This window comes from Scardinius erythrophthalmus (assembly GCF_964197995.2).
Source record: "Scardinius erythrophthalmus genome assembly, chromosome: 8".
In the NCBI taxonomy this organism is placed as follows: Eukaryota; Metazoa; Chordata; class Actinopteri; order Cypriniformes; family Leuciscidae; genus Scardinius; species Scardinius erythrophthalmus.
The window spans coordinates 3,863,700-3,881,199 of NC_138228.1; the positions used below are offsets into that span (position 1 = coordinate 3,863,700).

Below are 17,500 nucleotides of genomic sequence, written 5' to 3' on the forward strand. Positions count from 1 at the left end.
ATTATCAGTAGTTTGTAGAATAAAACTAAAATATTATATATATATATATGAAGAGTTCAGATGCAAAAGCCTCTAAGTGCCATTTGAAATCTTCTTATAGAATGATCATTTTTTATCAAGCTTGTATATTTAAGTTCAGTAATTTCACTTAAATGCCATTCATTGCCATTTAAGTGAAATAAAAAATGATCATTCTAGAAGAAAATTTCAGATGGCACTTAGAGGCTTTTGCATCTGAACTCTTCATATATATATAATACTGTAGGTCCATATGAGTTTAAAAAATCTTGTTTGCAATTAAATGAGCCTCTAGTCGTGTCATAGTTACAGATATCCTATTTCCTCGGTCACACTCTTCAACTTAATGTTCTAATGAAGTGTCAAAGGTTGACGGATGGACCCATGGAATCGAATGTAATGTCAGGCTGTATATTACAGAATGTGCTGTGCAGATGAAGCTTTAGTATCTGCAGTGAATCTGTTCTTATCCTGTTCCTTCATTCTTTGGCCTTCATGCAGAGAAATAAATTAATACTGATGGCCGCGCAGAGGAAACACACTCTCGCTGCAGAATGCACCCGCTTGCATTTTCTCTCTCTTGCTCATCCTCCTTTTCTCTCTCTGTCAGCACTTTTCTGTGTTCCCTGCAAAGTTTGTCACTAATCTCATCCCACTATCAATAAATCATATTTAAAAACAATTCCCTTTAATGCTGTCGTTACAGTCTTTACACTTGCTGTACACTTGAGTCACAAACTCTCTGCATGTTTTACACTGTTTGTAGGATTTACTGAAGATAAGTGTTACTGTGCAATCTAGACTACAACCAGAAACACACTCTATGCTTTATCAACACATTGCAAGTGTGCTTTTGTGTTTCTGTGGTGTTAATAACCTTGGATAACGGAGTTTATTTGTTATCGTCTCTGAACTACAAAAACAGGGATTTGTGAAAACAGTGATGTCATGCACATGCGTATTACGTGTTCAGTCTATCGGCGTGTATTATTTCTTTACAAAGTGACACTGCCACCTACTGGCCTCAAAGCATAATACAGCGTTTTTAAAGGGATAGTTCGCCCAAAAATGATATTTAAGCCATGATTTACTCACTCTCAAGCCATCACGACGCTTTCTACGCTACGTCCTACGTCATACGCCGGCATCCATCTCCGTGAACGCGCGCCGACCGCTACCGGAAGCCTGTTATTTTCGTTTATAAAGTTTTAAATTTGTATATTTTTACGACAAAACCGCACGGATTACCCTCAGAAGGCCTTCGTTTATCCCCCTGGAGCCGGATGGATTACTTTTGTGAAGGATGCATGCACATTTTGGGACTTGAACGAGGTGGACCCCATAACTTCACATTATAACCACTGAAAGATCTAAGACATTTTCTAAAATAACTGAAAATGTGTTCGTCTGAAAAAAGATTGACATATGGATCTCGAACGGCTTGAGGGTGAGTAAATCATGGGTTTAATATCATTTTTGGGCGAACTATCCCTTTAATGGTTTTCGCGGATCAGTGTGAGCGGGGATCATTTTGACAACATTGTCAAAAGTATGCAAAACTTTTCAAAAGCGCAAATGAAGAACTTTAACGTTTTTAGTACATCATTGTCGTGTAAACATACCTTGATTAAACCCAATGTTCATATAGCACAGGCATTTGAATAATGTTAAACCAGTGGGTTTTTTTTAGCCTTTAATAAAAAATATCCTTTGATAATTCATTATAATCATTTTAACTAAAATGTCATCTAAATTGAGTCAACTAAATAACATTTTACTTGACAAGACTGCAAATTTAAACAAGATTTAAACGTTTTCTATATTAATTTAACATCTACCAACATTTAACAAAAAAAAAAAACATTTGTCAACAACTGTCTTTGTTGTGCTGTTATAACATTATAATGTTATCCATTTTGCTTTTACATTTACAACATAACTTCTTGTCACATTTGGTTGGGGGTTTTGGTTCATATTTATGGTTTCATGTGTTTTATTTTGTATTTTTCATAATCAAGGTTTCTGTTTGTCATGTGATCATGTCATGTGCTTCCCTAGTCAATTGTGTAATGTTCTGATTGGTTCTTATTGGTTTATTGTGTTCAAGTGTGTCTTGTTAATCATAAGGCTTTGTGTATATATAACCCTCATGTAATCATTGTCTTTTGTCTAGTTTTGTTCATGTAACTGCTGTTGGTGAGTTTATGTTTCTGTTCAAGTTTAGTTCATGAGTCGAGTCAAGTCAAGTCGTTTATTGTACGTTTTGTCTACGTTTATGTTAATAAACTGCACATGGGTTCTTCAAACTTGCCTTTCTGTCAGGACCACTATCGTCAAATACGATTGACAGTTAGCGTACAGTTTGGATTGGCGGTATAGTTCTGTTCTGCGCATCTATGTAGCCTAGCATGATTAAGAGCAGGAGAGCAGTAATAACCCCCTTAGGGTGAACAGAACAGAACCAACATGAATGTATTGCAGATATCATTAATTCAATGTTTTAATGTACGACATGATTTGAGAATTTAGTCTGATTCAGAGGGGAATCACAATGGCAAATCCTGACTGGACAGGAGGAGCTGGGGAGGGAGGAGGGTAATTCGCTCCTGAGAAACGCGATAGCTGTTGATAATACCGATATATGTATACAGTGATAGGCGTCGTGTTCCTATAGGTAGACGTGGATCAGCTGAGAGTCACTGATTGACTAACTTGACCTGCCAGAACTAACGCTACGCTTGATTACTAACATTCTTACTTGTGGATAAAAAGTTCAAATTCACTTTTTTCACATTTGAGTCATTTTGCAGATTTAAGTTGAAATATTTTGTTTCTGATTGATCTGAACTTTAAAATTGAAATGAAAATGGAAAATATAAAAATGAAAACTAATTCAAAATATTAATTATTTAATAAATATTAAAACTATAATAGCATCTTAATGAAACGAAAATAGCAAAGCTAGTTTTCCGGTGTTCATTCACTTGTTAAAACAATCTTTCTCAGCAAAACGAGAAAGAGAAAACTGGGCATAGAAGACATTTGTGTGCCCTTTACAGTAATCTCGAGAAGAAGTGTGTTTGCATTATGTAATTATGAACCTCATTCTGCGTTCATGTGCGTTGTATGTTTCAGCCAAAGTTTACATTGAGAATTCAGTTTAGCTCCATGAAGTCAGAATGACACCAGTGTTCAGTAATAATATATCAATATTTAATTCTCTCTCTCTCTTTGTTTCTGTCTGTTTAGGAATCTTGGTAAATCTGGATTGAGAGTCTCATGCCTCGGTCTGGGTGAGTGTTACATTACATCAAAGAAGATATTTCCACATGATGTGTGTGTTTGCTGCAGTATCAGCAGACACAGTTTGTGCACTGTTCGGTTTAACAGTTCATTAATCATGACACCACACTGACTTCTCTCTAGCAATTTCTCGCTTTCACAAACACACACACACACAATCTGGCTCTTGATGTCTGGGATTGGACTGGGACTTGAACAGTGGGATATGAAAGCAATTACAAAAGCTGAACTTCAGTAACCGGAGTGGTTCAGTCAGCATCGGTACCTCAGAGACGCTGAAAAGCAGAGTCAGCTTTCAGAGAGAAGCAGGCCAACGCTACAGCGGCTCCATATGCCTCCGATCTCAAATCAAACACTAGAGAGGGAAAGAATATCTGACTCTCTTGCAGAGAAGGAACAGAATGAGTTAAATATAGAAAGAGGCAGGTTAAGTGTGCAGCTGAGAGACTGTGTGGGTTTGTTCGGAAAAGAACAGACTCACCTTCAACCATAGACTTATATAAACATTACATACTCACAGTGCGTCTTTCAAGGTAAGTTTGACAAGTTGACAAAATTCGTTAGTTTGTCTTAATTTCACTACTTGTCATAAGCCAAAAGAAATCACAAGAAATCATCTTTGGGTGAATAACTGAAGACGATAGTGGTGGAGGGAGTTGTCCGGGAGGATTTTTGTAAGAGCAAAACTGAGAGCATCCGCCCAGCAAGCCGTCTCATGTAAAGGTCAGCTTGCTGCCAACTGGCGATCTCCCATAATGCCACCAGTGCAGAACACCGGTGGCGCTACACCAATGTTTAGGCAGCGAGCGCGCCCAGAGACGGATCCTGCCAAACCGCATTAGGGAAAGCAGGAGTACACCGACATCTTCACACAATCCTCCATGACACTGCAGAGCAGTTCAGACGAGATAGTGTGTTATTAAAAACGAACACCGTTAAATATAAGCTCTTTAGTCTTTTCTCTAGAGAAAATGTGATTTATTTCCACTAGATTGAAAGGTTCAGTAGTCTTGGAAAGGCTTTGGGCAGGACTGCGGGTGTATTTCAGCAGTGTAACACTGTCACTCCTACTAGCCACTTTGACGGGTTGAATTTTATATATAATATATGCATTTTATAAAATATGCATTATATATAATATATGCATTCAGTCTTTTAAAAAGGCATCTGAAACAAACTAAGTGCAATGTCAAAAATACAGATTTTTTTTATTTTATGCATATCAATACTGAAATATCGGAAACGCTTCCAATACTCATTTTCCATATAGATGCACAATACCAGCTGCGCTTTCTCTCTCTCTCTCTCTCTCTCTCTCTCTCTCTCTCTCTCTCTCTCTCTCTCTCTCTCATCTCTCCGACAGCAAAGCGTTTCCATTACAGATTTGTGCAAAACTTTTAACTTTTTTATTATTGCTGCCTAAACACTGGTGTAGCACCACCGCTGCCCCGCGACTTTCATTAATAAAATAGCTTCGATACTTAACACATGCAACCTTCATCCCTCAAAATGGCCATATTCAATAGAAAAAAAGTCGAGTGGAAATAAATGTCGGTCTAACGGTTTAACATTTCTATCATAAAACAGTTGACTAATATTATTTGCAACGTCCATCCCACCTCGCATTCTTTCAACGTTAAACTCAACTGATGGAATACGTGCCCTGCTTCTGTGAACGGTAAACCCCGCCTACTTTGATTTGATTGGGTATCTATTTGGATTGTCGCTGTTAGACCACTGGGTAGACCAGCCTAAAATGTAACTTTAAAGCCTTTTTTATAATCCTAAAAGCAAGAATTTCCTATATTGGGGGGACAATTTGGCCATATCTAATTGTTGATTTATTATTGTTATTAACGTATAAGACTTGTCCCCCTCAATGTAGCCTATATAGTGGACCATCTGCACTGGTGGCATTATGGGAGATCGTACATACAGTACATTCCCTAATGTACTGCAATCAAGGCTAATGAGAAGGGTGGAAATGAGAGCTTAGAAGTGATCAAACTCCCATATTTCTTTCAGACCTTCTCTTTTACTTTTTCTTCTTTTCCCAGGTTATTTGTTACTTGTTGCCATCTGCTCATTGATTGAATCGGAGAGCTGGATGTAGTTGTAAAGTAAACTCAAGGTCTAACTCTAATGTACACACACAAAGAAGAAGCTTTTGATTGTTTTCTACAGTGGCCTTTGGTTGATTTCCCACACTCTTAGGAGGAATCCAAGCCGCCTCAAAACGCCACTTTTCAGAGGCTCAGTTTCTGTGAAGACCTCAGAATTTCATCACTGTAAAAGTTTTGTTATTCTGCAGCTTTTTGTAACCACGTCCCTCAGGCTGAGGTTAAACTGACAGGCTTGAAGTGTAGTTTAGAGAGGGAAGAGTTTGATCCCTGTGCAGGTTTCTTGAGGTTTGTACTAACAGTGATTTCGTGAGGCAGTGCCAGTCCTGCATGATTTGGCAGCATCAGCTTGAAATGTTTTTGGGAATTGGGAGAAAATCCAGCAGAGAGTGCCATCTTCACAAGTTCAAAGGGTTTATCTGGTGATTTTGATTTGATTTTTAGTAAAGTCATCACAGTTGTGAGGTCTAGTTTGAATGGAGTGTGGAGTTGATATAAATATGAATATGAATGCATCTAATGCTACTAAAATGTAGTCAGTTTTAAATAGCAAGTTAGTTTAAAAATATACAAACACTTTACAATAACTTTCATTAATAAATCATTAACAAACATTATGTAATGCTTGACAGATAATTAGTTAATATACTGTATATTCACATAGCTCGAACTAATGAGATTATGTACTAATTAGCTTATTAAACATTACATAATGATTATATAATGTTTAATGATTTACTAATGATTTTAATTAGTGTGAACCATCTGTCTAAATCATTTGTAGATTTTTCAAGAAGTGCTAGATCACATGAATTGAAACATTTGTAAGCATTTTAATTTGCATTAAATAATCTGTTAATCAGCGTGTAAAAAGGTTTGGGATCAGTACGATTTAAAAAAAAACTTTTTCTTTTTCTTTCTAATCTTCTATTTTTTTTATCAGCATATTAGAATGGTTTCTTAAAGATTATGTGATAAGAGACTATACGATAGTTGATATTTAATCCATGAATTATTGTCCTTTTACTTATTTTTATGTAAAATATCTCGTTTAAATGTGTCAATTTAAGTTTCAGAAATGAAACTCTTCAAAGTGTTTGCTATAAATGGTGTTTACTTTGCCAGGGTGTAGAAACTGCTCATAGTCCAGTAATGAATAGCATTATCCTTATATCCGCAGTTACAGGAACTCCCAGTTGATTTCTCAATATAAACATCATATTTGTGGCCAGGGAAAAGCTAGACTTTCCCCATCATTACACACTCTTTCTGTAAGTCGAGGCTCCACCAAGAGACCTAATAGATTGACCGCCGCTGTCCTGAGGTTTCTAGAAAAGTAATCCATATAGAGTTTAGCTGTGTATGGATCTGCCTAACTGCAGGGGATTCGAGCGTGATGTAGTGTAACACACACAGGCAAGAAGAATCAAATCAAAATACACAATATGTTTCATTTAGCCAAATGCATGACACTCCAATGACATTGTGTTATTCAGACAACAATCCATAAAATACAATATATTTAACCAGCAATTTAAAGACAAAATATTTTGTTAGCATGCACTAACAATAAAGTACCAAGAGCATGTTTTTTTGTGTGTGTGTGTGTGGCTTTTTTTTAACATAGCAGTAGAATAATACTACCATGGAGTAAAATGTAAATTCTATGGTACTTGAATGTAATTATTTATTAAAGTTTTACATTTTAAAATGTATTGATCTCTCATATGAGCACTGAGTCTAAAGGTGCGGTCACATTTTCCATTGCTCTGGGAAATTTAGTGGGAGAAATCCAGTCATTTCAACAGGAATCCATGCGATTGAGAGTTTTGTGTGAGGGTGAAAACGTTCCCCACTCATTATTTTGCTTGTGTTCAAGTTGGTCACTCCTTTTTACTTGGTGATCCACATAAAGCTTCTTGGTCTGAAAGATACATCTGTGTTACTTCTACACTTTTGACAATGGACATATTATGACTGCAAAATTACATCGAAATGTCCACACCTTCAGTGAATATAAGGAATGGCATTACACAGTATTTAACTCTGAACTGTTTTCACTTAAGTTCACACTCACCTCTTTAAAGCAGAGTCAGAAATTAATTTGGGCTTGGGGTAAAAATGCCAGCAAAAGAATAAAAAAATGCCCCTCAAATTCAAGATGAGGGGGCAAAAAAATGCCCCGGCACAATAAACCAAATCTACTACGGCTGACTCAACATGAAATGTGAAAATTAATAAAAAGTGTTGATTGTGGGATTGCATTCAGATCTGCTGACGTTATATCAGGTGTGTGTTTTGCAGCATTGAACATTATAATCATTCACACACGTTTCTGTTGAGCTTATGAATGCAATAGCCAATCAGAATCATTAAGGGACCGTTTACACGTAACTAAAAACAGAAAACTTAAAATGTGTTTTGGCCTTTCATTTTTGGTGCCTGAAAACCCAAACTTTGCAAACAAAGTGGCAGTTTTTGAAAAATGACTCATGCACGTTTATTACGTGTTCAATGTAGTGTTTCTTTACAAAGTGACAGCACAAACTACAGCGTTTTAGTGGTTTTCACGGATCACTGTGAACGGAGGTCATTTTGACAACGCTGTCGTCTGCGAAAAACTCAAATATAATAATATAATTCAAGCATGTACACAACAATGTAACATAAAAGTCAATGCAGTTACATTTAATTAGTTAATTATAAAAACTGCCTTTACAGAGGTAAAATATGCATATTGCCTCTGAATGGAAAAGTTCATTTCTGACCCTGTTTTGAAGAAAGTCTTCTTAAAATGGATCAAAGTGATTCAGCACAGAGAGAAAATTCACACAGAGACTATTAACTTTTCAAAGCTGACACATCCGGGGTGATGGAGCAAAATACTAATGCACCTGGAGAGGAAGAGTAAAAGAGAGAGGAAGACCGTACACATGCTGATCTACTGAGCCTGTTACATTATAAATGCTGTGAGTTTGGGATTAAGCTCAAGGATGTGAAAACGAACTGCAAAGGCAAGGTTTTCTATTCAAATGTGTATGCACTCTGATAAATACGTGCAAAATGTGTTTACATGCATCTGCCTGCCAGTCTCTGCTTGTGAAATGAGTTTGTTTGTGTGTGGAGGACTCTTATTGCTTAAAGCGCTGTCAGTCCTACCCATAAGTGACATGCTGGCTTCACACATCATATGTGGGAGTTCATTTACTCCCTTGTTTTCACAGTTTGGCTCTTGCCATCAGCACAGTGCCTGTATGTCACTGACTCGCTGGCCTTCTGTCCTTCTTAAAATGACCTTGCCTCTTATCTGCATATGGAAACTCAGCTGAAGTTAAACACAGTGTAGAAACGAAGGCCACGGGCCCTATTTTAACGATCTGAAACGCAAGTAACTTTGTGGGCGGATCTCGGACGCTGTTTCTATCATACCGGCGGGATAAAGACTCTTGCGCCTGACGCAAATCTAAAATGTGTTGGTCTGAAGACGCTTCATTACTCATAGGTGTGGTTTGGGTGTAATGTGAAATAAACCAATCAGAGCGTCATCTCACATTCCCTTTAAGAGCAGGTGTGCTTGTTCCATGGCGGATTGCTATTATAACGGCGGATTCGCCAGGAGTGGTTCACAGCCGAGGAGACCGACGTTCTCGTCAGGGCCGTAAAACACAGAGAAGTGACATTGGGGACGGGAGAAACACACCCAAATTAGCTTCGGTTAAACAGGCGTATAATAATTTGGGTAAATGTGTAAGCTAGATTTATGCCTATTTTTTCACATCTTCATGGACACCACAATGATTTCCAACATGTGGAATATTTTTCTTTGTAATTATGAATGGTTTGCAAAAATGGCAACTGCTGCATCTGTGTAGATGAGAGAATCAAAGTGTATGTGCGTTGTGCACACGCTACATTATGGCCAAGCATGCGCCCTTAAAATAGCATCTGAACGCGCCACTGAAAACGCACCACTGACTTTAGACGAGGTTTCTCCTGGTCTGTGGCGGAATTGTTTTCTGAAACTGTAAAATAGCACCAGGGAACGTTTGCGCCGGAACACGCCTCCTCTTTTCGCTGAACTGCCCCCGGGAGCGCAAGTTCATTCCCTAATTTACCGACGTGCGTCTGTGGAGGGAAAAGTCCGCTGTGCGTCGGGTGCAAAATAGGAATGATACATGCATCGGTGTACAAAGTCAATTGCGCTGGGTGCAAGATAGCGCCCCACATATGTAACACATGTACATGAAATTACTGATAATGAAAGTTATGATTAAGAAAACCTAGATGGAAGTGACTGTATGGTGTTTTTTTTTTCTCGATAAGTGGAAGTAATAATTCATATTGAATGAGAAATCACTTTTACTTTGAGTTTAGACTTCTGTAGAGACCAAACAATTTGTTTTAAATTAAGATTAAAGTATATTAAAATAGGGATGCATGATATATCAGCCACCATATCCGTATCGGCAGATATATAAGTTAATTTTTAATGCTATTGTTATGGGCCCAATGAGAAAATTTGCCCGATATATTAAAGCCGATTAATAATGTATTATTTCCTCCAGCTGAGACACTTCAGATTCACACTGATGGTTTTGAACTGCTTGAAATATGATTGGAATCAGTTCAAAAAGTAAAATACAATATAAAGTGCAACATGTGCAGTCATATAGGCTACATAAAATTATAATGTGAACATTATACATGGCTTTTAATGGTAAGACATTTTTGTAATCAGGCTCTCAAAAATCATATAAAAATTTGGATTTAGATTTATCGGCCAATATATCGATTATCGGCTTTCGATTCGAATTTTCATATCGGTGCATCCCTACATTAAAGGTATAAATTAAGATCTTAGAGATTAACCCACATGATGAAAATTCTTTCAAATAGTCAATATAATACTAGTGAATGGGGCTGTTAGCCTCCAGAATTTAAAATGTAAAAAAATCATAATAAAACAAACAAACACCATAAAGTACCATAAAAGTGATAAGTCCATAAGTCATCAAATAGCTTTGTGTATAAGGAGTCAAGTCAGATAATGAGAGAAGTAGCAATGTCAGTTCATGAAAGATTAATTCTCCATCTTTTCAATGAATCAGTTGATCCAGTTCACAAAAGTGGTCTGAAAGATTTATTCATCACTCTCAGAAAAAAAAAGGTACAAAAGCTGTCTCTGGGACAGTACCCTTCAAAAGGGTTCTAATATGTACCATTTAGGTACTAATATGTACACTTTTGGTACCAATATGTACCTTTGAGGGACTAAAATGCAGTGACAGCTTTTGTACCTTTTTTTCTGAGAGTGATGAATCAGACTGATCCAGTTCTCAAGTTCAGTGGTTTGCTGGATATTATCAGTGAGTAACGTCTTAAATTTCAATCTGTTCATCACCCAAAGCTAATGCCGTCAGAATATAGCAAACAAGTCATTCGGACTACAGTCATGATGCTTACATGATCATTTTATGCTGCTTCATACTTTCTGTAATTGTGTTAAAAAGAGGAACAGTTCAAGTTATTTCCTTTTGTGTTCGATGGGTAAACTAAGTCGCATGGGTTTCACTGGAGTCCAAATGCCATACATTACTACTTTGCTTTTTTCAAATCCTCTTATTGGGACGTCTAGAATAGGAAGGTGGTTGCTGATGTCAGCAGCATTTTGTAGAAGAGGACAGCTTTACTTGACCCCACTGCAACATCCCTCATTAAAACTTATGTAACTGCCTCCGAGGCGGAGATCATTTCCCAATATCCTGGTGCTCCGTGAGCAATATGCCGTAAATTCAGGGTCTTCTCCACTGTACGACCACAGCAGCATTACATCTGAGTCAGGCAGCAGCTGCTATTTATACACTTTGTTGACTGAGCTTGTAAATTCTGTTCTCCTGGCCTGAATTTTCTCTGAATCTGCAGCTGTTAGAAGTAGGTAAATCTTCTCCGCTGTATTGGTTCCCACTTCTGGAGCCAAAAACAGCAGATCCATAATTCTGTTGGAGTGACACCATAATAGGCTCTATGCACGATCGATCTCAGCCCGCCCAGTTACATCCGGTGCTGCGTCGGAAGCCGTTTTTGCATTCGGTGGAGATAATGGTAAATTACACTCGCTGTTCACAAGTACTTCCAGCGGTTAACGTGAATGATGTTAGCAATATTGTGAGGCAGACCTAAGAGTAAAGGCCCTTGCACACTGAGTCCGAAATTCGCATCTGAAATTTCCGCACGTTAAAAAATAAATACGACCTCACGTTATGTCAATCATGCTTGCACACTGCCTCCGAAACTTTCGTCCGCCATAAAAAAATTCGGGTTCGATTTTCTGCATTTTTCGTATCCGTAGCAAGCATTTTGAATGGTGTTTTGATAATTCAGAGCCATCGAATCACGAATACGAAAAAACGCATGCGAAATTTTCGGACTCAGTGTGCAAGGACCTTAAGAAAAAAAAGGGCTTTAAATTATACATTTCGAGCTACATCGACAACTTTGAGGGTGAGTATTCTCTCATATCATGCAAAATCTGACTAGCAAATTGGTTTCTAAAATCGTTGTCTCCATTTCTGAGAAAATTAATTTTGTGGAAGTTTCGCCACTAGTATTCTTCGCTATGCGGAAGACGCTGGCTGAGATTCTACCGGAAATATGTCAGCAGCGTTCATGCATAGAGCGTATTAGCCTGATCACACTTTAGGAGATATTGTGCCTTTTTCAAATGTCACACTTTTTAATACATTTGGGGTTGAGTAAATATTTCGGTGGTGAGGTGATCTAATCTAGCCTGGCTCCACCCTCCGACGTACTTGCGCTCTATTTTTTTATTTTCCTTCAGTACGTCGTCCGGGTTTGCGGTATATTCACGGGTTTTCTCCGGCCAAAATTTTTACCTGTCCGATCAGCGAACAGAGGGAGTGTCTGAGGTCACAACCAAACATTAAACGCCAAACGTTAGCGATTGGTTATGGCAGATGCAATAGTTTTAAACTTCAACAGAGTACCCGTCTTTAAGGAAGTTAACGTTTGTCAATGGGGAGTGGCCAGACTCTCTGTATAAATTAAATGTACGAGACTCTGGTAGGACCAGGCTAAACCTAATTAGGGTTGGGTATCGGTTGGGTTTTATCTGATACCAGTACCTACTCGGTATTTTTCAAACGGTTCCGGTGCTTAAACGGTTCTTGAAACGGTACTTAACAAAACTAAACCGCACACACTTTATCAAAAAAATAATACGTGTGTGTGTGTGTGTGTGTGTGTGTGTGTGTGTGTGTGTGTGTGTGTGTGTGTGTGATTTTCTGAAAAAGATTTTCTGATTTCTGATTAAATGAAAAATTGTGCCGTTTAAAAGGCTACTGATGTAGCCGAAAACACTTTGTCTTCTAATATTATGACTTTTACAAAACAGAGAAATATCTGACACTGAGCAGAAATATTTAACACACACAGTATAGCCTCATATAAATATACTTGATATTGATATACTTCATACTTGATATGCAAGATCTGCAGTTGGCATTAAAATACTAGACTAACCCGAAGAGGAACACTGGCAGCTGAACTTGAACTTTAGTCAGGCGTGTCAGAAGTTTTGGGTTCTAATCCGCATTCGTAGTTTTTTTAATTTTTATTTATTTTTTATTTTTTTACGATTATGCTCATCAGTGGTTGTATATCAAGCAGGGACACTTTGTGTCCATTATATTTTGTGATTTCACCAGAATGAATAGATAGGCGTCGTCTAGGGCTTAAAGGGATACTCCACTTTTTTACTCCACAAAATTCTGTCATCATATACTCGCCCTCATGTTGTTTCAAACCTGTATGAATTTCTTCCTTCTGCTGAACAGGAAGGAAGATATTTAGAAGAATGTCAGTAACCAGACAGTTTCTGGTCTCATTGACTTCCATAGGCTAGTAGGAAAAAAATATACTATGGAAGTAAATGAGACCAGAAACTGTCTGGTTACTGATATTATTCTAAATATCTTCCTTTCTGTTCAGCAGAAGAAAGAAATTCATAAAGAATTGAAACAACATGAGGGTGAGTATATGATGACAGAATTTTCATTTTAAAGTGGAGTATCCCTTTAAATCAAACTTCATTCACGCACATATGAAACCCTTGCATACACATATAGGCCTACTAAGTAGTCATACATGTATACTGCTGAATGCTCAAACTAATATGAAATGCTCAACATCACATCTAAAGTCGCTCACGCACAAACACGCAAACTCTACACACACGAGACGCGCGGAACTCTCCGCGCATACTCATTTGAGACGCGAGCACACACACACACAAACTCTCCGCGCACATAATCATATAGACGGCGCCTCATAAATAGATCGATCTCAGCAACGAAGCGCGCGTCCGAGTGACAGTGCGGTGTGCACGCGCCACAAGAGAAAACACTGTATCCGCGCCACTGATCGCAGCGGCAACGGGCACTTTGATCACTTGATTTAAAAAACGCATTTCAGCGCTAGATCGCCTCTTATTTAACAAACGAACTAAATTAATGCTCGCTCTGCTGGTTTACTGGAGATGTTTTATTATTGGATCATTCGTGCCGCGAGATGTTTTATAAGGGGCGGTAAAAACGTCAGGCACCGAAATCAGGCACCGAAAGTTTCGTTCTTATTCGGTCTGGTTACTACCGTTTACGTCGGAACCGGTTCCCTATTGGAACCGGGTCTCGGTACCCAACCCTAAACCTAATCTAGAGTTAAATGTAAAAGTAGATACAGTTTTGTAGTCTTTATGCAACGGAGGCCAGCTTGTAAAGAGCTGTGTGTGTAAACCTCACTCCTCTGATCTCGAGGCGCACTAGCAACAAACGCTAGAAGCTGTTGTCTTTAGCGTCCTTTTTTAGTTATCTCACCTCATGTGTCAGAAACACCATTTTGAATCCCGTTCGGAGCGGTGCGAGTAGAACCGGAGGGATTACAGGTAGATCATTACAGGAACGGAGAAAGTTACTATGCATTAGGGGTGTAACGATACACACATGTCACGATTCGATACATATCACGATACTGAACTCACAGTACGATATTATTGCGAGACTCCAAGACATATGATAAAAGGTTAACCAAAAATGTACTGTTGATTAAAATGCTAAATTTGGTATTGTGGGTCTAAATGAATAGTCTTGGACTTGGTGCTGGAAACCCAAAGCACAGGACAATAGAGTCGCCAGAATAACAATATTCATGATTCTGAAGCTGAAAATACAGAATTATTTTAGATGAATATGCTTGCACTGTCACTGACTAGATTTTTAAAATAATGTAGGCCACTTTTTAACATAAGGCATTTGGCATTATCAGGACCCACAAATATTCCCCCGTTGCATTATTATACATTATATTCAGCATTATCCTGTATATAGCAGTTTAATGTAGTACTGACACTAAAACTCTGATTTTTTTTTCTAACACAGTCATTTTTATTTTGAATGAACTATACACAATACATATCACTATTCACAATACATATTGTTGCATTTTTGTATTGTGATATATTGTGACACGATATATTGTTACACCCCTACTATGCATGTAACCTTTCTCCATCCATCCATCCATCCATTGTCCAAACACTAGAGTGTTCACTTCTTGAAACCACGTATTTTTTTTTTCACAAGCTCCGTTGTATTGCTACAGTCTTTCATTAATAGTTGACAGTGGGAAAAGCATCACTAATATGCTTATTACATAAATATTTAGCTTTCCAGTTGTAGTTTACATTTATTTTCAAGATTTTGATTTTAATTTAAGATGGAGATGTAGACATTTTAGGGCTGTGATTTTAAGCAATTATTTAATTAATCTCAATTTTTGGTGACAAGTCCTATCAGGTCATTTGTAGTAATACATATTTTTTAAATTAAACACAACTGTTTTAAAGATTAAAATATAAAAATATATATTTTTTGAAATTGTAAGCATGTTTTACGTGTGAGATTTCTATTAATGTCAAAATCTCCTTTTGTTTGAGCTCAATATGGCACAACTGTGTGGTTACTTGCAGAATTATTTCGTTCACATTTGGAAACCCATAATTTGTATGGGTTCAGATGAAAATCTTAATGGTTGAAAAAGAATAGGCTGCTCATAATTACATATTCAGTAGAGCCTCGATTCTGACAATACAGAAAACAGAGTTTTCTCTGGTCTCCTGGACCTTTTTGGTCTCAAAAGGATCATCAAACAGTCATTAAATGAGAATTAAGTGCTTTTAACAATTCATCCTCAACATTTTTTTTTCCTTTTCCTTCACAGGCACTTGGGTGACATTTGGAGGGCAGATTTCAGATGAAGTAAGTGAGAACTGCTCTGTTTTCTTTACTGACTCTCACCTGAAGCTCTATTCAATCAGAGCGCAGTGAAAAGAACAGCGAGAGTGACGAGAACAGCCAGCCGATGGCAAACACACACACATGATGCGAAAGACCCTGACATTCTGTTCTAGAAGTTGTGGAAAACATACAAGCACTCAGACAAGGATGTCATGGAAGGGACAGTCGCGTCAACCTAGAGGACAAGTGAGGATGATAATTTGTTTCTGAGGGCATTTAAGTTTATATAAACCATCTTTCTGCCTCAATGGAAGGGTTAAAATGTCCTCAGTCTCTGTGGTCGAACAGACCCTTCCTTTCTGTGCTGGTTGTCAAGAGATAGAGCATGAAATGTTGGAATCCGTCCAAATCTCACACACACACACACACACACAGTTTTGGCCAGCGGAATGACTCAGCGTCCCGTCAGCTGAGTGGATCTGACTGGACCTCCAGCGCGGAGTGGCAGGGCCGTTTGTTTCTCTGCCGTCGTAAGGGATTTGCTTTCTCTGAGGCATTGGGGTGTCAGAGGGCAACGTCTGAATCAGGACTTTATGTTAGCACTTTGTGTGAGTAACAGTCTCAGAGTGAGTGGAAGTAGTAGGAGGAGGATTAAAGGAAGTGTTAAGAGGCTTCTGTTAAATAAACTAGAGTTGACGTTGTATGAAATGCGAGGCTACAGAGTGTGAAGTGGCTCTTCTCTCAGTTCCTCGTGTACTAGCTTTAATTTGATTACTGAAAACTGAAAACATGCCACTGATAATCCAAAACATTACGTTGTTGTGGCAGGAGATTGAATAGGTGAAATGTGGCTTGAAAGTCTAGAAAGCAATTCTTAGCATTTAGGTAGTACTTCAGCTTTTTAAAATTTGCATATATTAATACTAGGGATGGGAATCGATAAAAAAATAACAACGAATTAATCACACAATTTGCTATGATTAATCGCAATTAATCGCATTTCCCCCAAACTTGTAATCATCAATATTCAAACGTAGAATCACTAATTAAATTAAACAACACGGGAAAAAAAGGGGGAAAAAAGAAAAATGTCCACACAAATTGGACAGAAAATAGCCCTATATTAAAATATTAAACATCAATATATTATTCTTCATTCAGTTTATGCAACATACTCAGACTTAACAGATTTATTTTTTGACTAATTATCAAAATGAAGTATAGTCATACAAAGCTATTATATGTGATCAGAGCAGGTCATTTACCATTGTTGCACAGCATGGCTATACCAGCTCAGCAAACAGAAGTCTACAACTGAGAAATTTCACATTATTTGAGCGAACTTTGCTTTTCCAGTGCTTGATCGGTACATGATCAGAGCGTTTGGGACTTAAACGACAGAGCAAACACAGAGCAGAAAAGACCAGCTCGTAAAGTTACTAAACAAGCTGCGCGAGAATGAAATCTGCAATAGCAGCCGCAACAGGAAATCATTAAAACAAGGCAAAAAAAAAGGTGCTGCGTCAATTGCATTATTTTTTTTTTTATGCGTTAAACATTTCAAATTATTCGCAAAGATTAATGCGTTAACTCCCCCAGCCCTAATTAATACATTTTATTGGTTCTCAGAGACACACACACACTGCTGTGAACATGTAAGATATGCAGCTGCTGCATAAATAGACATGAATCCTGTGTCAGATCTAGGCAGGAGGAGCTGGGGAGGAGGGGTTCAGAGGAACTGCAGGA

The 17,500-nt window shown here is 37.9% G+C and overlaps 1 protein-coding gene across 2 annotated transcripts in view; it reads left to right on the forward strand.

Annotated features, from left to right (window-relative positions):
• kcnab1a (potassium voltage-gated channel subfamily A regulatory beta subunit 1a) overlaps window positions 1-17,500 on the forward strand; it is a gene marked incomplete at its 5' end in the record, with an annotated part of 89,633 nt that overhangs the window by 52,529 nt on the left and 19,604 nt on the right. For both annotated transcript variants that reach the window (XM_081372290.1, XM_081372291.1), the window contains 2 exons: window positions 3,268-3,311; window positions 15,735-15,772. In XM_081372290.1, coding sequence (XP_081228416.1) covers window positions 3,268-3,311; window positions 15,735-15,772 — 82 coding nt within the window. The remainder of the gene's footprint in view (window positions 1-3,267; window positions 3,312-15,734; window positions 15,773-17,500) is intronic.